Source organism: Saccharomyces paradoxus, chromosome VII (genome assembly GCF_002079055.1).
Source record: "Saccharomyces paradoxus chromosome VII, complete sequence".
Lineage (NCBI taxonomy): Eukaryota > Fungi > Ascomycota > Saccharomycetes > Saccharomycetales > Saccharomycetaceae > Saccharomyces > Saccharomyces paradoxus.
This window is the reverse complement of record NC_047493.1, coordinates 130572-152296: the sequence shown is the minus strand read 5'-3', so window position 1 is coordinate 152296 and position 21725 is coordinate 130572. Positions and strand designations below refer to the sequence as shown.

The following is a 21725-nucleotide window of genomic DNA, read 5'->3' as shown; positions in this document are numbered from 1 at the left end:
GATATATATATATATATATATATATACATATCAATGCACTAAAGAAAAAAGTTAGCAGCCCGGCCTTCCCTATGCATCTGACTTCCAAAAGAAGTCAATATTGCAACTGCTTCCTATTTCAATAGTGAATTGTAATACAGTGCCCCGTAGATGTATGACTCCTACTTGCGTGTAAGTAAATTTCGGATTTGTTCGCCGTATCTTATCTCACCTGAAATTTTCTGCGTCTGACTGATGTGGTGGTGTTCAAGAGAAAGGCTATTTAAAAAGAAAACAAATATTAAGATATTAATATAGGAATATTGCTGTTCAATAGTGATAGCTTTGTAGGGTACTTATTCAACAACAATACCTGAAAATTTCGGTCATAGATAGATAACATGGACACAGTAAAGCGCAAAGAAGATCCCACAAAGCACAACACTGATGTTATAGAATTTTACGACGAAGGATCCCCGGCTTCTTCTTTGAACATTCCCACAGAGAAAGCCAACCCAAGCCCGTCGATTTTGAAAAGATTTATTAACAGGGCAACGTGGCTTTCTAAGAAAGTGGATGCAATGGGAGTGGAATCTACAGGTATTCAAAGGATATCTCCCTATGAGAGAGGAACATCAAAAAAGCAGTTTTTGCATGTTGCGGGGCTATGGTTGAGTGCCACAGGTGGTTTATCTTCCATGTCATCGTTTTTGTTGGGCCCTTTGCTTTTCGGTTTAAGCTTTAGAGAATCATTAGCCTCCAGTTTGATATCAGTGACAATTGGTTGTTTGATTGCTGCCTATTGCTCGATCATGGGACCACAGTCCGGTTGCAGACAGATGGTAACAGCTAGGTACCTATTTGGATGGTGGTTTGTTAAATTGGTTGCATTAGCGTCCATTATTGGTGTCATGGGTTGGTCTGTGGTCAATTCCGTGGTTGGAGGTGAAATGCTAGCTGCTATTTCTGACGATAAGGTACCCCTATGGGTAGGAATCGTTATAGTGACCGTATGCTCTTTCTTGGTCGCCATTTTCGGCATTAAACAAGTCATTAAAGTGGAAACTTACTTGTCCGTCCCCGTCTTGACAGCATTTTTATTACTGTACATTTCATCCAGTGATAAATATAGCTTCGTCAATACATATGTTTCAAAGGGAAATTTGGACTCTTCCACTCGAAAGGGCAACTGGATGAGTTTTTTCTCATTATGCTATAGTATTACGGCTACTTGGGGGTCTATTACTGCAGACTATTATATACTATTTCCGGAAGATACACCTTATATTCAAATTTTTTGCCTAACGTTTTTCGGGACATTTCTGCCTACTTGCTTCGTCGGAATCCTTGGTCTTTTATTAGCTTCCGTTTCCATGTCATACAAGCCTTGGGCAGTTGAATACGATACCCATGGCATGGGTGGTCTACTTTGGGCAGGTTTTAAGCGTTGGAACGGCTTCGGAAAATTCTGCGTGGTGGTACTAGTATTCAGTTTGGTGTCCAACAACATCATCAATACATATTCCGCAGCATTTTCCATTCAACTTTCTAGTGTCTTCTGTGCGAAAATACCTCGTTGGTTCTGGTCTATCGTTTGTACCATCATTTGTTTGGTATGCGCATTAATAGGTCGTAATCATTTTAGTACAATTTTGGGAAATTTCCTACCGATGATAGGTTACTGGATTAGCATGTACTTTATTTTATTATTCGAAGAAAACTTGATATTCAGAAAGTTTTTCTTACATCTTTACACTAAAGAGTTTCCTACAGCTACAGACGAAATAAAGGGACCAGAACCCATCGGATCTTCGAAAGAAATCGAGAAGAATACAGTAACAAATATTCATTTGTTAAAAAGGAAACATAAGGTGACCAAACATCGTTACAATTGGGACAAATGGGAAGATTATGAGGTTTTAACACACGGTTACGCAGCAACATTCGCATTTGTTGTAGGAGTTGCTGGTGTGGTAGTTGGTATGGCACAAGCCTACTGGATTGGTCCAATTGCTGCCAAATTCGGTGAATATGGTGGTGATGTTGCCATGTGGTTAAGTATGGCATTTTCAGGCCTCGTATATCCACCTTGTAGATATTTAGAACTACGTAAATTTGGCCGTTAATTACAATCCCAAAATTTTATATAAAGAAAATACAGCATGACGGCAAGCGTTTGTTTAGGTAATCTTAGTAGGTAGATTCTGTAAAATTTATTCATCGTGTGCTGTAACCCTTTTACGTAACACCTAATTCTGATAAACAATAAAAACTATCCAGTAAATATACTGACACTTTGAGTAATAGCTCAAATCCCTCTATTTGCTGTCACAATCTAAGTTTGCTGTCAGCTGACTGCCCACCAATAAGATTAGCGGATTCCAAAGGCGTCCTTCGAAAAAGCGATATCTCCCATCTTGGATAGTAGCAAATAAAGGGAAGAGAAAATAAAACATACTCAAGGACAAAATACTTCGCTTTTCCCAAATATAAACACAGGAAGGAAAGATATACGAAGATTTGAAGTTATTTCATCCTTTTTACAAAACCATTTTTTGTATTTAAGCACGCTAATTGCGTTAAAATTAGCACAGACAGGAAATAAGAATATTTTGAAATGTATGTTAGAAGCCAATTATTGAAAAATTCATGAGATGCCGGGGAAAGAAATACATGAAAGAAGATAATCTACAGATCGAACAGGACAGAAGAGAGCTAAGAGAATCAAAATATGGGTTTAATCTTGGAAAGAAACCTATCAAAAAGTTTAACTAATTTCCTGCTTTCCTATTTGGCTTGAAATGAAAAAAAATGTATGGCTTTCCCAGATATCCCTTATACGATGTACATGTCGATGCGAACATTCCCCATCATTCTCCTTGAGTCAAAGTATCCTTCTTGATGAAGAAGCAATATACTAACAATATCCATGCACCCACCCCGTCCTTTGATGTTACTATACAAACAGATAACAAGCACAATGCTGTCACTACGTCAATCTATAAGATTATTTAAACCAGCCGCAAGAACTTTGTGTAGCTCCAGATTTCTGCTTCAGCAAAAACCTGTAGTGAAAATTGCCCAAAACTTGGCAGAAGTCAATGGTCCAGAAACTTTGATTGGTCCTGGTGCCAAAGAGGGTACCGTTCCAACAGACCTAGACCAAGAAACTGGTTTAGCGAGATTGGAACTATTGGGTAAACTAGAAGGTATCGATGTTTTTGACACCAAACCATTAGATTCGTCCAGAAAGGGTACCATGAAAGATCCGATCATCATTGAGTCTTATGATGATTATCGTTATGTCGGTTGTACGGGTTCTCCCGCTGGTTCACATACTATTATGTGGTTAAAACCTACTGTTAACGAAGTCGCCAGATGCTGGGAATGTGGTTCTGTTTACAAACTAAACCCTGTTGGTGTTCCAAGTGATGACCACCATCACTAATCTTTTCATTAAAGTTGCCCTTCTGTTTTCTTTTTCTTTTCTACCCTATTCTTTATTTATATTTTTTTTTGGAAACCTAGCGAATATTCTTACCAGGTTTGAGCTTTTATACACATCATGTTTACAAAGTTCCACAAGAAAGTTCTTTGCAGGAAGGTTAAAGCGAACGCTTTGCTCTATCTATAATAAAGAGCCAAAAAATACATAACCAAAAAGATCGAGAAAGATCGAGATATATTTTTATTTAAAAATTCTTATTAATATTAGTACTATTCATGTCTTTGATTATTGTTTCCATCTCTGTGAGGATAGCATCGAGGGAAGTTCATTACGAGATTAGCGCCAATAGGTGCCAAACTGTCCTTTTAGCATCCACACACCCAACCCATACATTTTTTTCTCAATCGGTCCAAAAATCTCGAAAAAACCAATATTCTTGACGGAGGGAAATTTAGGGAAAATCGTAGTCCGGATGGTAGAGCAGTTTACCGGCACTCTGCCATTCCCCTCGGGAGACGTTCTCGACTCTGGAAGGAAAGAAGGCTTTCGTGACGGGCTCATATCCCGCAGCCTAGGCAGAACCCCATGTGCCAGCCTACACAGCGTTGTTTTCGCTGAGTATTGAGAGATTACTTGGTATTTGAAATACCTAGTAGATTAAATGTTCGCTATAATTAACGTTTTCATTTGCTTGCCATTAGAGATAAAAAAAACCATAGTCTTAAGTAGTATGTTAATGACACAAAGGTGTGAAAGTGGGAAAGGAAAGAAAGATGGGAATTTTGAATGGAGGGAAAAAAAAATAATGAAAAGATATTATTGAATTATAGCTAATATAACTCCTTTTCTTAAACGAGACCATCTAATAATTAAACATGTGCCCATCATGAGTTTTGGCTAACTAGGCAGAAAGAAGAATTCTTCCAACAACATGAAATGAGCCTATTAAGAAAAATAGCGTACCAAATTTAAATATCACACAGATGTCGCGTTTCCTTTTTTACTATGATCATTTGAAAGAATGCAAAGTTACTAACCTATTTTTTTTTGAACCTTGCAAACTGCAAGATTTGAGAAGCAATTTTCAACCAGATCATTCAAAATGCCAAAGAAGAGAGCTTCCAACGGTAGAAACAAGAAAGGTAGAGGTCACGTCAAGCCAGTCAGATGTGTCAACTGTTCCAAGTCTATTCCAAAGGATAAGGCTATCAAGAGAATGGCTATCAGAAACATTGTTGAAGCCGCTGCTGTCAGAGATTTGTCCGAAGCTTCTGTCTACCCTGAATACGCTTTGCCAAAGACCTACAACAAGTTGCACTACTGTGTTTCTTGTGCTATTCACGCCAGAATCGTCAGGGTCAGATCCAGAGAAGACAGAAAAAACAGAGCTCCACCTCAAAGACCAAGATTCAACAGAGAAAACAAGGTTTCCCCTGCTGATGCCGCCAAGAAGGCTTTATAACTTGATTAATATAGGTGAAATATAACTAAATTTTTTACTACTTCTAATCAATAAAAATAACCATTACAATAGTTTTCTATTGAATGCTAAGGTATACAGAACATATTCGCCATCGAATTAATATTATAATCACTCCATACGGACATCATTCAATACGAAAGGTGATTTTTCGTTTGAATTTTTTTCCTCCCTTTCTTCCCTTTAATATGATATTGAAAAAAATCTGGTCTGAAGTTAATTTTTAACTATGAGCGAATACAAATTGTATGTATTGCATTGGGCCAGAGAGTAATCGTTTTGCTTAGATTTGTATTACATAGGAAGACGACCAGTAAATATTTCTATTCCGGCACGGCATAAACGTTTTTTTTGAGACAATTGGCATATATTCCCCCCGCGCACGTCAATAGATCCTAAACTAAGTAGATTTTTTATTTTTTTCTTCCTTTTTTTCTCTTTTCCATTCAATTTTGCCTAACATTTCCCGTCAAAGATAAAGGGAGTTTACACAAGACAAGAGTACTCAGCACGATTAGACTGAAGGAATTGAAGACACAAAGGCATTCTAGAAGAAGTCGATTACACCGTTTAGACTTTCTCCTTTAGTTTAGTTCACCCTTTTTCTGTCCTATTTCGATTTTTGTTCCTATCAGAGGGTAAATAAGGTAGTATAATAGAATTACCCCCACTCCACCAACGTATTCAGAAAGGAAAAAAATAGGGTTTTTATAGACCTCATAAAAACGAACCAATATATCAAGGTCAAACAGGAGAGATCTTGTGCAAAGACAAATATAATATATCGCACAATGGCACAAAACAATTTCGATTTTAAATTCAGCCAATGTTTTGGTGATAAAGCAGATATTGTGGTGACAGAAGCGGATCTTATTACAGCTGTAGAATTTGACTATACTGGAAATTATCTAGCCACTGGTGATAAAGGTGGGCGAGTGGTACTTTTTGAAAGAAGTAATAGTAGACATTGCGAATACAAGTTTTTAACGGAGTTTCAAAGTCATGACGCAGAATTTGATTATTTAAAGTCCTTAGAAATTGAAGAGAAGATAAACGAAATCAAATGGTTACGACCAACTCAAAGGTCTCATTTTCTCTTGAGTACAAATGATAAAACTATAAAACTTTGGAAAGTTTATGAGAAAAACATAAAATTGGTGAGCCAGAACAATTTAACTGAAGGGGTTACATTTGCGAAGAAAGGCAAGCCTGATAATCATAACAATAGAGGAGGTTCCGTGAGGGCTGTATTATCATTACAATCGCTGAAACTACCTCAATTATCACAACATGACAAAATCATTGCTGCCACTCCAAAGCGTATATACAGTAATGCACATACCTATCACATCAATTCGATATCGTTGAATTCTGATCAGGAAACATTTTTAAGTGCTGATGATTTACGAATCAATTTATGGAATCTAGACATACCAGATCAAAGCTTCAACATCGTAGATATCAAGCCCACTAATATGGAAGAGCTAACCGAAGTGATCACAAGCGCCGAGTTTCACCCGCAAGAATGTAATTTATTCATGTATTCTTCTTCCAAAGGTACAATAAAGTTGTGTGATATGAGACAAAATTCCTTATGTGACAATAAAACTAAAACATTTGAGGAATATTTGGATCCAATCAATCATAATTTTTTTACGGAAATCACGTCATCAATTTCTGACATAAAATTCAGTCCAAATGGTAGATATATTGCATCCAGAGATTATTTAACTGTCAAAATTTGGGACGTGAATATGGATAATAAGCCTTTGAAAACCATAAACATACATGAGCAATTGAAGGAAAGATTGAGTGATACCTATGAAAATGATGCGATTTTCGATAAATTTGAAGTCAACTTCAGTGGTGATAGTTCAAGTGTAATGACTGGTTCTTACAATAACAATTTCATGATCTATCCTAATGTAGTAACTTCTGGTGATAATGATAATGGCATAGTCAAAACTTTTGATGAACACAACACACCTAATAGCAACAGTAATAAAAATATCCACAACAGCATACAAAATAAAGATTCTAGTAGTAGTGGCAACAGTCACAAGCGTAGGAGTAACGGACGCAACACAAGCATGGTTGGAAGTAGTAATAGCTCTAGAAGCAGTATAGCGGGAGGAGAAGGAGCAAATGCAGAGGATTCGGGAACCGAGATGAATGAAATTGTGTTACAAGCTGACAAGACAGCATTTAGAAACAAAAGATACGGTTCGCTAGCGCAAAGGTCAGCAAGGAATAAGGATTGGGGTGACGATATTGATTTCAAGAAGAATATTTTACATTTTTCATGGCATCCAAGAGAAAACAGTATTGCTGTCGCAGCAACTAATAATTTATTCATCTTTTCCGCATTATAATTATAATAGTTCCTTATTTTTCTTACTTTTCTCCTCCATTACCCCGACATATTACTACTGTTTTAATTAAATTTAAATTGAACTTGAATTCAAATTTTTAGATTTAGATTCGCCCCTCATTGAAAATCTTTCTATCTTTATTTTTTTTATTGTATCTTCTCTACTTATATTTTTATTCTACTTCAAGCGTGTTTTATTATCATCATTCTAACTCTTTACCATTTCCTTGGTGTTTTTTTTGATTAGCTATCTTATAAATACTGTATCAATTATTAATCAGATATCCCTTTATCAGGACTTGCTCCATCACTTCAACAAAACGTGCGCAAACATGAGAAATAAGACTTTTCAAATTCTTTTCATAGGTGCATGTTTATGTTTTTAAATGCCTATACATTTGCATTATAAATATATATATATATGTTTAAGAGCGGAAGGATGCTTCACCGCCCAAAATTACCTATTATCTTTAAGTTCCTATCAAAGGATTAATCTTTTTTTTTTTTTTTTTTTGAGTTCTTTTTATCTTCGAATATAAAAGAAATAAGTAAGAATTAGTAAAAAGTACCATAAATAAACAATTCGTAAGGTTATTCCCACTTAATCAATCAATCATCATGCTCGATATGTCTGTTGACAACAGGATTCCAGAATAAAGTCTTATCACCATCACCCCAGAAGAAAGGTTTAGATCTGATATTCATGAATTCGTAATCCCTTGGCCATTCGGAATCTGGAACATGTTTCAAATGTTCACGATGCTCAGCATGTTCTTTTTCAACAAAATATGTGTTCACAGCAGTTAAAGCGATGGCTGGTAGGGCGACCCACATTGAGATCTTAACCCACATATTAGATGTGTCATTAGCATGCTTTTCAGTAGCCATTAGTGACTCTTTAAATTTTTGGGCCGCCACTTTGTCTGGTGGGCCAAATGCAGGTTTCAAGGCATTTGGGGGTAATGAGGATGCGTATCTTTTAGCACATTGTCTAAACATTGTTCTATTGTCTGTTACTTATATAACTGTGGTACTGGATATTAAAATTCTGAACATAGAAAAAAAGGCATGCGATGTGCAAAGAGAGCGTTCAAGGCAACTTGTATGTTTATTATATTTAATGTATCCCCGTCGCTCATCGTGAGCATATCTCAGCTGGGGGTCATTTTTTAATTTTCTTAGACCGATACTCCCAGTAACGCCTCTCATTGGTGGGAAAAAAAATTACCCGAAGATACCACACTGTGCCAATAACGCACTGTATCAGTACATTCATGACAGTAAAATCAAATAGATAGCTGCATTGAGACTCCTGATATTAGTTGAATACATGGTACATCATCTACTATCTAGCGAAGTAGTGCACTCCGTACTGGGCCATAACAGCCTGTCTTTGCTACTCTCGCAGTTCGCAGTGAAAAAGACTAGAGGGAGAAAGATTGATGAATGCTCTAGGAAAGGAAAGATCTGACCTAGGGCGGAAATATGTATGTTAGGCAATTTTATTAGTAGTGTTCAAGGTTGAAAGTATTAGTTAAAACAGCTGGTTATCTTTCTTTAGAGGGCGACATTTGTTGAATCCGGGTAGCAACTTTTGCAGTTCTGATGTAAAAAAATACACGGATTCGGATAATAAATTATTGGACATAAACCATGTCCTTCTCTATTCCAAGTTGTCTAATACAGGCCAAGAGCACCTCTATTTCTCACAGCTGTCTTTTCATGGTCGTCTTTTTTACGCAATGCCACTAGTGTTTAAAAGGATTATGTAACGCTTTACTGAGCAAAATATAGGTTATTTAGTGTTTGGAATTGTTGGTGTTGCTTGGATCCAAAAGCAGTCTGTTTTTTATTTATGCTATTCTGCTTGGCTTCCATATAATATTTGCCGCCGTTCATATTCATATTATTCCAATACTGCTGCTGTTGCTGCTGCTGTTGCTGTTGCTGTAATTTTGAACAGGGCTTTTTGTCGATTTTTTTACTACTAGTGTGGCTAGTTCCAGTTTTGTTCCTCATAAACTCCTGGTACTTCCTCTCAACATCCATTTCGTAAATGCAATTTCCTGTCAATTGGTTTCCAATGGTAAACCAACCAGGTCGGGTATTGTGGTCCCTTCCAAATATCTCTAGCTTTCTGGCATGTGTCCCTGCCAACCGTTCAGCTATGCCATATAGTTCATCCGGTTTCCTACTAGTTTCTCTGGTCATTGATACGATCAGATCGATGTCAATATGCTTGTTGATCCACTTTGGATTGCCCTTCAAGCCTACCAGTAGATGCTCCTTAGAGTGATTTAACCAATGCCCCGTACGACCTGTAACAATTGTTCTACCTAGCTGGTTCGTCTTTATCCATGAAACTTCGTTTATCACATTGTATCCCCAATTATTCAAAGACTCTTTGCCCAGTTCTATAGCTCTCCCTGTTACCCAAAGAAAGATAATTCCTTCATCTTGTAGTTCGTGTAAGGGCAAACCTAATAGTTCAATATCGTTACAAGTACCGTATGGTAGGTTCATATGGATATTCCATGCAGGATCCGCAATAACTACCGAGAACTTTCCAAGAACCTTAAAATCAAATTTACGCACATCGCAACGGATCCATTGGGCAGGTAAAGGTTTTTTGATAGAATGCGCGGAACAATTGCCCAGAGTATAAAATGGTATGGAAACGTTCGACCGTATTTTTTCATTTTCACTTGCAGTTTCATAATCAGCCCGCTCTTGTAAGCATGACGGAATATATTGCAAATAATGAACGTATCGACACGTATTTAATTTGTGACAGGTATCCAAATAGGAGCAATCCCCTAATGAAATGTCAGTCTGTGGTTTAATATTAGGGATAAAGTGAATTTTTGATTGAATGCATTCAATAAATCCTGGGTGATTTTCTTGACATGCAGATATTTTGGACCATTGAAGAGAAACGATTTTGTTATTAACGATGTAAACCGAAGTGGATAATAGAGATGCATGCGAATAGTCACTACATATGGGAATATATTCAATGACCTCGGTCGTATATTTGGCTCTTTCTTTAGAAAGTTGGAAAGATGATGGTTTCTCCCTTAATAAATTTTGTAAGCGATTGCTTAGTTGTTCACGTGGTAATCCCTGGTTGCTGACATTAACATCCCAGTTCAGGATTCCGAGCAGTCTACCCAGCAGTTGGCTTTCTTCTGAATCAGTTCCTGGTTTTGTTTTCAAACTCGACACATTTTCTTCAGACGAAGTACTGGATAAGATTAATGTATAGTAGAAGGGATGAAACTTATTATAGAGAATTTTCAAGGAAAAAACATCCAGGTAAACAATTTTTTCTGGTCTACCTGCCGCTAGCAGATTCTGGTCGAATTGAATAGACTTTGGCGTTGCAAATATAATATCCTCAAGATCATTCCAAAACTGTTCAAACCGTAATGGGTCGCCCTTGCTGTTACTTAAGTCCTGCATGCCATCATCATATCCACCAGTGACATACAGTGAATACACATCTTTGAGTTGTCCAGAAAGCGGTGCTCTTAGGATGTCATCATAATTCTGGATCAGAAAATGTACTAGTTTGTCGTTAATCATGGCCTTCTTACAACTTTTATGAATTCGGGTTCGGTTAACAATTCTTCCTTTTTCCGAGAACCCCCACTCTTAACTTATATGGACTGTTTTCTTTACTGTTATCCATCTGTCTTTCCTATAACTCCAGCGGTTACCGATCTTCCAGAATGCCGGAAAGGTCTTTCTCTTTCTTTGTTTATAACCAGTTTCACAAGCACGAAAGAAAGCAATTCTGCACGCCGAAGGCCGGCTAAAAACACAGGCCTCCATCAATTTACGTGACCAGTACCACTATAAACCTAAGGTTCCTTCTGAATTGCTGTAGGATGCCCTGTTTATACTGTATATAGAGGATTCTCGATGTCTTGGAGCATCGTTAAACGTGATAATATTATTATGTAACTAAAGATTGAAATGATAGCATCATGAAACGATTCTGATCGGTTTTATGTGTGTCACCAGTGTGTAGCTGTAAAAAAGATATCTGGTTACTCAGGTACGTTAAAATCAAGTATTAAGTGAATAACGACACGCAACATGTCTGGAACATTTAGTTATGATGCGAAAACTAAAGAGAACGAGTCATTATTTGAGTTTAATTCTGCTTATTCTCCCAGAGTATCATATCACTTTAATTCCAAAGTCTCACATTACCATTATGGTGTAAAGCATCCAATGAAACCATTTCGGTTAATGCTAACGGACCACTTGGTTTCTTCTTATGGATTGCACAAGATTATGGACCTTTACGAAACAAGAAGCGCAACCAGAGACGAATTACTACAGTTTCACTCAGAAGACTATGTCAATTTTCTTTCCAAGGTTTCACCAGAAAATGCAAACAAATTGCCTAGAGGCACGCTAGAAAACTTCAACATTGGAGACGACTGTCCTATTTTTCAAAATTTATACGATTATACAACCTTATACACTGGTGCGAGCCTTGACGCCACCAGGAAACTAATTAATAATCAATCTGACATAGCAATAAATTGGTCTGGTGGTCTTCATCATGCAAAGAAGAACAGCCCATCTGGGTTTTGCTACGTGAATGATATTGTGCTTTCTATTTTAAATTTACTACGATATCACCCAAGAATCCTTTATATCGATATCGATCTACATCACGGCGATGGTGTCCAGGAGGCATTTTATACCACAGATAGGGTCTTCACGTTGTCATTTCATAAATACAACGGAGAATTTTTCCCAGGAACCGGTGATCTGACAGAAATTGGTTGCGATAAAGGAAAGCATTTCGCATTAAATGTACCGCTAGAAGATGGCATAGATGACGATTCATATATAAATCTTTTCAAGTCAATTGTGGACCCCCTAATAATGACCTTCAAACCAACACTTATTGTACAACAATGCGGTGCGGACTCCTTAGGCCATGATCGCTTAGGATGCTTCAATTTAAATATAAAGGCGCATGGGGAATGCGTTAAGTTTGTTAAATCATTTGGTCTACCAATGCTAGTAGTAGGCGGTGGAGGTTATACACCTAGAAATGTCTCGCGGCTTTGGACCTACGAAACAGGAATTTTAAATGATGTCTTGCTACCAGAGGACATCCCCGAAGATATCCCATTCCGGGACTCATTTGGGCCGGATTATTCACTTTATCCTGTATTAGACGACTTATACGAAAATAAAAACAGTAAAAAACTTTTGGAAGACATTAGAATACGATGCCTAGAAAATATCAGATACTTGCAAGGTGCTCCAAGTGTCAGAATGGATGCTGAATGCATACCGACGCAAGATATAAGTGCTCTAACAGAAGAAGAAGATAAAATCATTCAAGAGATGAATGAAGAAACCGAAGCTGACAGTTCTGCCAGATTAGAGAAAATCGAAAAGGAAAACAGTGGATTGATCACCTTTTCATAGTTAATGCAGTTTGCTTATCGGTAATTTCTCACCTTTTTTTTTTTTTTTTTTTTTTTTGTAAGTAGTTTTAGGCATATTATGTAGAAGTATGAAGGCGTTAGAAGTTATTTACACCATTGTTCAGATGACGTGTGTTGTATGAAAGTTTGATTTGTAGATGTTCAGAAGAATTTTTTTTAATATGAACTCCGTATTCAAGACACTTCTGAAACGGCCAAGACACCAAAGTACTCTCGAAGCAACGAAAAAAACCCTCTCTCGTGATTTTAGGAGCTTCTCCACTGCGTTGCCGATATTGCGAGAGCTCTAAATAGCTTCCCCAACGAAACTCAACACCAGCGTACACAACGTCAGAGTAGATATTTCAGTTCATGTAACACATCTGAACAAATATGTCTAACAAAGAAAAGACTCTCATCAAACCATTTAAAATCACCGCTCTGGCTTTATTGATAGTCCTAATAATAAACCTCTCTTATAAGTCATTTCTGAAACGCTATCTAAAGTCGACTGTTATTTGGTGTTTAGGAATCGCTAATGCAGATCGTAACGATATAATGTGGTGGCAAGCCTCACCACTATTAGAGCGCTGGATATGGCAATTAGTTGACAATTATGAATCCGGGTATGAATAATTATCAAAACCTTTTACTTACTAGATTCGAGAAGCTAAAGATGTATAGGCCTCAAGCACCGCGCAAGATTTTGGAGAATCTTTGTCTTCTACATTAATATGTGGTACGTATTATATAACGAGAATAATATATCAAACAGCAAAAGAGAAAAAATGTATGAGAATGTTAAACTGAATTTTCTTCAAATATCAGTAGTTAGTTCAACACCTCCAACAGCCCATATTTCTCTTTCATCTTCAAATCTGTCACTAAACATTGTTTCCGCATCTCCACCGGCGGCAATCCTTTCTCTTTCGACATTTGCTAACCTTTTACCAACTCTCTTGGTGTAGTCTCCAATGGATCTTAATTGTATTGCAGCACCTGTAATAGTTTCGATACTGCTACTGCGATCTGAAATTTCAGAAAACCATTCGTTAAAGGTATGCATGTCATCTTCGTCAACTAATTTGAACAAAGCTAAATACGCTTTTTCTGCAGCGAGTTTAATTGGGATAACAGGGTCACGCAAGCAAGCAAATACAGATGGTCCCACCAGATCGAAGTATTGTTTAACGCACTCATCAAATTTAAATCTGGCTAATGTTCTCATAACCACCAAAGCCAATCTTCTTACGTCGGTAGAATTACTGGCTGGTTGTAAGACAGCTTTACTTAACTCTTTGATTAAAAGATTGATGTTTTCATCACCAATTCTGAATGGTTCTGCAGCTGCGGTTTTGACAAAAGGAGACTTCTTTTCTCCTTCCAACAGAAGCAATTTACCAGCAGCAATGGTACCGTTTTCTCCGAAGTAAACATCAGGAGAATGGATCGCATTCAAAATGTAACTCACAAATTCATCTATCAAGCCCGTATTAAATATATGCGTAGGTGCGTCTTTCAAAAAGGAATTTAAAGTCAAAATAGCAAACTTACCGGTTTCCCCATCTAAATCTGCATTCAAAACCTTGTCTTGTAAAATCTTGTGAGCTTCATCGTTGGACAAAATTTCCGACAAAGACCCGATCAATTTAGCGTAAGCAACTGCCAGTTTATCATTGCTACCTAACATTTCTTCTTCAACTAAGTTAACAATGTTTGTTTTAGAATTTTCATTTAATTTGGAACCAGCCTTAACAATGACCTCCAGTAAAGCCTTAAGCATAGCAGTTTTAACACCTTCATCTGTGGCTTGCTTGGCACCTGTCACCAGTTCAATGACTAGAGGATCAACACGAGGCTGATGTTCAATCAGGGCACCAAGAGCCTTGGCGGCACGGAGACGTAACGTCTCATTAGTAGCGTCAGACAAGGATTTAACAAATGTTCTTTGTAATTGGGGGATAAAAGGCCTCAAGAACATTGGAATCTTAATGAATAGTACATTAAGTGCAAATAAAATTGCTGCTTTGATGTCACTACTAAATCTTTCACCCACGACACGAATCAACGGACCAGTAATGACACTCACAAATGGCTTTAAGTTAGCAGCAGGTGTCTTAGAAACGACGTCAGCAATGGCTAGCGCAGATTCTTCCCTTTCATCATTTGAACCATACATCAAACCATGTAAGAAAATAGGTAAAACACAGTTAGGCCCTCTTGGAAGCTTAAATGCAGCGACATCTTCACCTTGTCTGCCTGTCAATGCTAACGACTGTTTAGCAGGCTTGACTAATTTCTCTAGGGTAGGCTTGTCAACCTTCTTCAACAAAACGGACAAGGCATTGAAATTACCATTGACAACCCTTGAATCCTCATCATCTAATGATAAAATTGCGTGCGAGACAAAGTCCGGAATATAGACACCAAAATCAAGGGTAGTCTTATCAAAGAAATTCGGCAAACGTTCTAAAACAGCTATGCGCTTTTCCATGTTGTCATTCTTTAGTAGTGACATAATCTGTTGAAGTAATGGGTGAAGACCCTCATCATCGTTCACAGATAAGAACACCCTGTCCAATGCAAGTTCTAATGCCGCCTTGGTTGACTCATCATTGGAAGTCCCCATGATTGAATCCACCAGTGCGTTAATTATGATTGATAAACGCTTGTATAAAGCTGAGCCAGCAACTTCTGCCAGAGAACCTAAAGCAGAAGCCCTGAAGGCGTCTATTGGAGAGGCTAGTAAGGTTGGTATTAGAATTGGGAAGATGACATCGGATTTTTTCGACATAATTTCTTGTAAACCTAACAAAGCAAAATCGGAGTTATCAGAAGATTCGAGCATATGCAACAAATATGGTAAAACTTCATCAACAGCTGTTTTCCCAACAACATCTTGGAATACATCAAAAGATAACGCAGCTGCTTCTCTAACAGTAGCCGATTCATCAATCAACGCAGTACGAATAATGTTAACAATGGTAGATTGGAATTGTGATATCGTTTCTCCAGAAGCAGATTCGATTAACTCATAAAGAGCAATACAAACACCTTGTCTAGAATCTGAGTTTGATGTTTCTATTAAAGATTCCTCCAAACTTGGCAATAGTTGTGATAAAGCATTACCGCCTACACGACGAACGAGATCACCTAAAGTTTGGGCAGCAATGTTACGTAATACGTTGGATGATGAAGCCAAGTGAGTAACTATCATACCGGTTAATGTTGGAAGAATTTCTTTCACTGCTCTTGGGGTATTTGGAACCAATGCCTTCCAAATATCCACCGTTGTAGCACGTACGATACCAGAAGTGTCATTTCTACATACAAATAATGCTGCCAAAATCCTGTCACGACGATCTTGGCCAAGCACATCCACCAATTTACCGGAGAATTCACCGTTATGATCACCATCTTCCTCAGAAAATTCGTTCCTAGAGGAAATACCAGTGACTTGGAACAGAAGTTCACCAGTTAATTGAACAGAAGATAAGCGAATTCTGTCATTTTCGTCGAACATACCTCTTTCTAATTCAGGCAACAATAGATCAACGGCCTTTGTAGCATAGTTTTTAACAATTAATTTACCAGCCTTCAAAGCAGTGTCGCGAATGTTTTCATCATTATCAGCCAATCCGGAAAGAATAGGCTGAATAATTTGATTAATGTATGGTGCAAATTGGGATCCAAAACAAACAGGGAGGAAAAGCAACAAGGGCATGAATCCTTCCCTGATATAAGCACGGAAATTGGTTACACCAGCTAAAATAGTTGGCAATATTTCATCCAACTTGGTTAAGCCTAAGCCACTAATAACTTCAGCTAGTGCTTGAGCGGAACCGAGACGATCACCCGATTTTGATTCGTCACTTAAGGTATTCAGTAGACGAGGAATCAAATCTGGAAATTGTTCCTCACCTAACCTTTCTACCAAGGCACCTAATGCACGAGCTGCTGTGGCCCTGGTATTTGGAACAGGATCGACCATAGCAATCTCCACTTCATCTATCAGCTGTTGTAAGTATGGGATGAGATCCTTGGTATCAACCAAAATGGCCATATTACCAACAATCTTACATGCCTTCCTCTTAATGTTGGCAGATCTATCATGCATACCACGGTGGATAATATGAATGATTAATGCTAGTGAAGGACCGTCAATATAGTGGACAAATTGCGTCTGAATCAACGAATCCAAGGCCTCTTCTGTGTATTTTGTTGGATCACCAATAGCCTGCAAAAGTACGGGCACCAATTTTTGAATTTCAGGATTTCTAATGACTTCACCAAATCTTTTCAAGGATTCATCAGCAGCCTTACGCACTTCTTTATGGGAGTCGTTTAATACACCAACAATTTCTGGGACAATAGTAGACAAAGAAGCCGATAGTTGTGTAGGATCTAAATAAGCCATATTACCTAACAATTGGACGGAGCCCCTCTTAGTTCTCCAAGCGATTTCATCCAAATTAGAAACAGCGACTGGAATTAACTTTTTAACACCGTAACCTGTAGTATGTGCCATTATGGCCTTTGTAGCATGTGCCGTTGCATCTCTGACTTCGGGAACAGCATCCCCCAAATTCTTCAAAATATTAGGAAGAATTTCAATCACGTATGGTTCAAAAAACTTCCCCAGAGATTCGGATAAATATTGAAAGCAAAAGCCCACAGATTCACGCCTTTTTGGCTCCTTTTTATCCTCTGCAGCCTCGATGAGATTGCGGATAATGTCAAACTCAGAGAGAGCCGAGATACCGTAACCTTTAACTAAACCAGCGATACCCCAAGCAGCACCTTTCCGCATAGAAGAAGCGACAGCTGGATTCAACAGTTTTTCCATTAAAACACTCAAATATTCACCAACCTTTGGTTTAAACTGGAAAACTAGTGGCGCTATACAAGCCGAAACAGCCTGTTGAATATCTGCAGAAGGAGTATCAAGAGTTGAAAGCAATCTTTCAATGATCGTGTGAATTCTTGCATCACTCTCCTGTAAATGTCTTGCTAGTGTACCATAAAGAATAATAACGTTCTCTTTTAGAGCACTATCTGTGCTGGAGCTTAACGCCTCTTCGAATATAGGAATTAAATCTTTAGAGTTTTGTGAGCCATGTAAAGTAATTAATTCAACACCAGCTTCTTTCATTTCTTGACGAACAATTGGTTCCCTGTCAACTAGGCCCCCATCATCGACCAAAAATTTTATGATGTTAACAACAGTATCATCGTCCGCAGAAAAAGCCTTAGCCATGGTTTTTAATGTAATAGCAACCGTACTTCTTCCTTGCCATGGATCTTTTTGCTCATTCGCAGAAACAAGAACCAAACCAAATTGATCAAGAATTGGTTCCAATGGCTTTGCCTTTTCTTTATAAAAGTTTAACAAGTCATTTAGGTAATTGTTCGAGGAGCTGCCTTCAGAAGTAAATAGGCTTACAGCGCCAAATGCATACGCGTTCGCAGCAAATAATCTCAAACCACTATCATCCTGATTGAATAGTGGAAATAGGCTCTTCAGTAACTCATCGTTGATTACAAATTTGTTGAATTCCCAAATGAAATCTGCAATCTCACGGTTGGAAGGATCCGAATCAAATCTGCAAATAAAAACTTCGGGTGAATATTTCATGAATGGTTCCAATTCAAATTCGTTATCAAGAGTTTCTAATATTGTTGAACGGACAAACTGATTCGGTGACAGTAAGTTTGACAGTATCATATCAAGGTCTTCTTGATTTGGTGCAACAGATATGCTTTGGCACAGAGCGTTGAAACAATCCTTGGCAATTTTCGCTTTTGAGGGCAAAGAAAGAAGAGATAGCAAAACTTCAATAATGGAAATCCTTGGAATGGAAGGGTCTTCAAAAGCTTCGGCATGCACAGAAATAATTTCCATGGCTAGTAACAGATGTTCTTCTTCTTCATCTTCTTCAACAAACTCAGCTTTAACAACAGGTTTGTCGGCGTTCTTTAATGCAATCGTTTTACCCTTTTCTAAAACATTAATTAGCAATGGCAAAATGTAAGTCAGACTAATGGGATCTAGCGCTGCTTGGTTAGAAACAAACTTGATTCTGAAAAGAACTCTTGTCAGTAATTCAACCAGTGGTTCTTGCAAGTAATCTTGTGATATGCTATTAGCATTGTGTACACGCAAAGTTGCTAGACCTAGGAAAAGTCTAATATTACCCAATCTCTCGGATACATTTTGAGAAAGCTGCAAGAACACATTATTAACATCCCCCGTCAGTTTTGAAATATTTTTTTCGGAGCATAGGTGCAAGAGCTTTGTGACTGCCAAGGGAAACCAAGTAGTGATGCCGTTTTGGACTAAACAAGCAGCTTTGGAAAGCTCAGATACCAATCTAATCCCACGCTTCAAACGAGCGGAAACTTCCGATACGTGTGTTCTAATTATAGATTCTTTGGTTAATTGCTTGTTAACGAGCTCCTGTTCCTCTTTTGAAAGTTTTTTCACGTTTTTCTTGGCTTGCTCTTTCCTTATCTTTTGTTCCCACATTAGGGTTTCATATTCTTTAGAATTTTTATTGGAAAGTCTCTTATTCATGCTTTCTTCTAGGATATCGACCACCAAAACACCTTCCTCTCCTGCAAAAATTTCGAAATCTTCTTCAGTTAGACGGGAGAAATCATTCGCTGTTAAATCGGCCTCGATAGTTTTACAAAGGATCGGCGTAAACTCTGTGGGTTGAATAAATGCTGCATACGCAGCAGCTTGTAAACCGCATATGCCATAAATTGTGTCTATCCACTCACAACTACCAGTAATTCCAAGAATCTTCTCCATGATAATATTAACGTGTTCTCTAACAACCTCAGCTGGATCAAGTCTTGCACGTAAGACTAATCCAGCCCAGCCATTTTTGATGTTAAAAATATTCCATTGCGCTATGACCAGAGCATTGATTAATACTTTTATAGAGGCTTCCTTGTCAGGTAGCTCCGACGTAATGGCCAGTAGTACAGACGTAATATATTTGAAGGATGTATTTTGTTGAGGTATTAGTTCTCGCACACGCATTCTTCTTTCAATTGCATCAATAACACTGAACCCAATAAATTCTGGTTTCTCATAAAACAGTTCTTGTAGTAAACTTACAGCATGAATACGATTCTCGATAGGTAGTTCTGTCGATAGGGCGGCAGTTAAGATAGCATCACCTATCGAAGAATTTTCAGGAAGAGTTTCTATGAGCTGTATAACACGATCATTTAACTCAGTATTGTTCAATGTCAATATTTTGTTTATAAATTCAATTGATGCTAGAATACATGCATGCCCGTGAGTATGATAATGTATAATGGAATCTTTCACAAATTCCAAACAACCGTCTATAAAGTCTAAAATCACCTCTTCAAAGGCAGCATTGGAATTGTTCAAAAAAGCGGCAAACCAACATTTTTTCAGAGCAGGTTTTTTATCTGCGAAACCAACTGATATAACTTTGTTCAATTCTTCAATAGATTTGCCCAAACTAAAATAATGAACAAAAAAAGCGTTGAGCATTAAAGCCAAAGCTGCTTCATTACCTTCTTTACTAATATATGGGGACAAACCTTTACAGATTTTTTCTGAGACCTCACAGTGTGTTAAGGGTATTTCTATGAGGATTTTGGAAATAAGCGATTTGTAATCTGCGTTCAGATTCGACTTGATGTTCTTAAATATTTCGTCAATAAGCTTCGTCAAACCTTCCAAGGTAGCGTCACTCCTAGAAACTTTTTTCAATAGGATTATCACGGACTGAAGGGAGACGGATCTAACGGCTTCTTTTGAGCTTTTAAACGACGAGAAGGATTGATTAATAAGTTTCGAAGAAGTAAAAACATTTAAGAGGTTTACTTTTTCTGGAGAAACACCAGAGTATAACTCAGATAATATTGAAAAGCCAACCTCAGGAGATCTTAAAATTGCTTTTTCAATATTAGGGATGAAGAACTTAATGAACAACTCCTGTGAGACGAATTCTTTCAAGAAAGGCTTCAAACCAACTTCTAGGCAAAAGGAAGATGGTGGGTTTTTTCCTAAAAAAACTTCTTTGCCCAAATATTCGCAATATTTCTCTACAGAATTTTCTTTCAAAGCGGAGTGTAGAGCTGGTTGCCTCGATAACAACTGGAGGGTAGTTTGAGTTAGTGCGCCCATCATCATAACCATACCAACACTAGTTATCTTCAGCTTAGAGTGGCCTTCTAATACCGTCTTAATTACAATTTGCAAAAAGAAAATACTGTCATCATTGTCCTTCAAGCACTTCAGAAATGCCTTGACCGCTGACTGAAAAATGCAATAACGGATCCTTTTCCTATGCTGGTTTTGTTTATCCTGAGTTTTCTTGCACTCTTCTTGATTGTCAAGAATAGTTTCCACTCCAAAAGTTGCGTAAGAGTGGGCGACCAACAATTTTGGAACATATTCTTCAAATAAGGTAGGATTGCGCGAGACATAAATCAGGAAAGAATCAATCCAATCTAACAAGTTAAGGTAATCTGCGACAGCTTTGGTAGCTGGATTACTGATGACCACGCCTGAAACAAATTGGACAAAGTTTTCTAGGAGACATGGTTCTAGATTTAAGACGTCAAGCAATATTGAAGTTACCAAAGTTTTGGACCCATTGTCTTCATAGATCACAAAGGTATTCAGTAAAACGGAAGCAATTTCGGATAATTGAGATTTTTCCAATGTTTCTTGACGAACTAATTGTGATATATCTTGCAAAAAGGGAACTCTTTTAGACACGAGTGATTCGCGGGTGCCTTTCTCCAAAACAGGGGATATATCCTCCCAGTTTAAGATAGCTGTCATCACTATAGTGGTTATCAGTGTCAGTCAGAGCTTTGCTTTGCTTTAATGATGTGACTCAGGTTTATAAATACAACTTAAAGATCTTTTCGAAGGTTCAAACCGTTCAAATTTTTCATTCGTATTAAACGACTTTATTGAGATCTCAAAGCCAG

At 37.7% G+C, this 21725-nt stretch overlaps 9 protein-coding genes across 9 annotated transcripts; 6 read left to right on the top strand and 3 right to left on the bottom strand.

Moving 5' to 3' along the window:
• Positions 1–380: 380 nt before the first annotated feature.
• TPN1 (Tpn1p) lies at positions 381–2105 on the top strand (the record flags this gene model as incomplete). Its single annotated transcript, XM_033910300.1, has 1 exon — positions 381–2105. One exon carries the CDS (start codon positions 381–383, stop codon positions 2103–2105), a length of 1725 nt encoding a protein of 574 aa, XP_033766191.1.
• Positions 2106–2908: 803 nt separating this feature from the next.
• Positions 2909–3427, top strand: COX4 (cytochrome c oxidase subunit IV; the record flags this gene model as incomplete). Its single annotated transcript, XM_033910299.1, has 1 exon — positions 2909–3427. One exon carries the CDS (start codon positions 2909–2911, stop codon positions 3425–3427), a length of 519 nt encoding a protein of 172 aa, XP_033766190.1.
• Positions 3428–4529: 1102 nt separating this feature from the next.
• RPS26A (40S ribosomal protein eS26) lies at positions 4530–4889 on the top strand (the record flags this gene model as incomplete). Its single annotated transcript, XM_033910298.1, has 1 exon — positions 4530–4889. The coding sequence occupies one exon, from the start codon at positions 4530–4532 to the stop codon at positions 4887–4889; it is 360 nt and encodes a 119-aa protein (XP_033766189.1).
• An 809-nt stretch (positions 4890–5698) lies between these two features.
• Positions 5699–7279, top strand: CDC55 (protein phosphatase 2A regulatory subunit CDC55; the record flags this gene model as incomplete). Its single annotated transcript, XM_033910297.1, has 1 exon — positions 5699–7279. The coding sequence occupies one exon, from the start codon at positions 5699–5701 to the stop codon at positions 7277–7279; it is 1581 nt and encodes a 526-aa protein (XP_033766188.1).
• A 608-nt stretch (positions 7280–7887) lies between these two features.
• On the bottom strand, positions 7888–8277 carry COX13 (cytochrome c oxidase subunit VIa; the record flags this gene model as incomplete). Its single annotated transcript, XM_033910296.1, has 1 exon — positions 7888–8277. The coding sequence occupies one exon, from the start codon at positions 8275–8277 to the stop codon at positions 7888–7890; it is 390 nt and encodes a 129-aa protein (XP_033766187.1).
• Positions 8278–9054: 777 nt separating this feature from the next.
• IME4 (mRNA (N6-adenosine)-methyltransferase) lies at positions 9055–10863 on the bottom strand (the record flags this gene model as incomplete). Its single annotated transcript, XM_033910295.1, has 1 exon — positions 9055–10863. The coding sequence occupies one exon, from the start codon at positions 10861–10863 to the stop codon at positions 9055–9057; it is 1809 nt and encodes a 602-aa protein (XP_033766186.1).
• Positions 10864–11379: 516 nt separating this feature from the next.
• HOS2 (histone deacetylase HOS2) lies at positions 11380–12738 on the top strand (the record flags this gene model as incomplete). The annotated part of the gene is made up of 1 exon (XM_033910294.1): positions 11380–12738. The coding sequence occupies one exon, from the start codon at positions 11380–11382 to the stop codon at positions 12736–12738; it is 1359 nt and encodes a 452-aa protein (XP_033766185.1).
• Positions 12739–13130: 392 nt separating this feature from the next.
• On the top strand, positions 13131–13373 carry SPAR_G00620 (uncharacterized protein; the record flags this gene model as incomplete). The annotated part of the gene is made up of 1 exon (XM_033910293.1): positions 13131–13373. One exon carries the CDS (start codon positions 13131–13133, stop codon positions 13371–13373), a length of 243 nt encoding a protein of 80 aa, XP_033766184.1.
• Positions 13374–13554: 181 nt separating this feature from the next.
• GCN1 (Gcn1p) lies at positions 13555–21573 on the bottom strand (the record flags this gene model as incomplete). The annotated part of the gene is made up of 1 exon (XM_033910292.1): positions 13555–21573. One exon carries the CDS (start codon positions 21571–21573, stop codon positions 13555–13557), a length of 8019 nt encoding a protein of 2672 aa, XP_033766183.1.
• Positions 21574–21725: the final 152 nt, after the last annotated feature.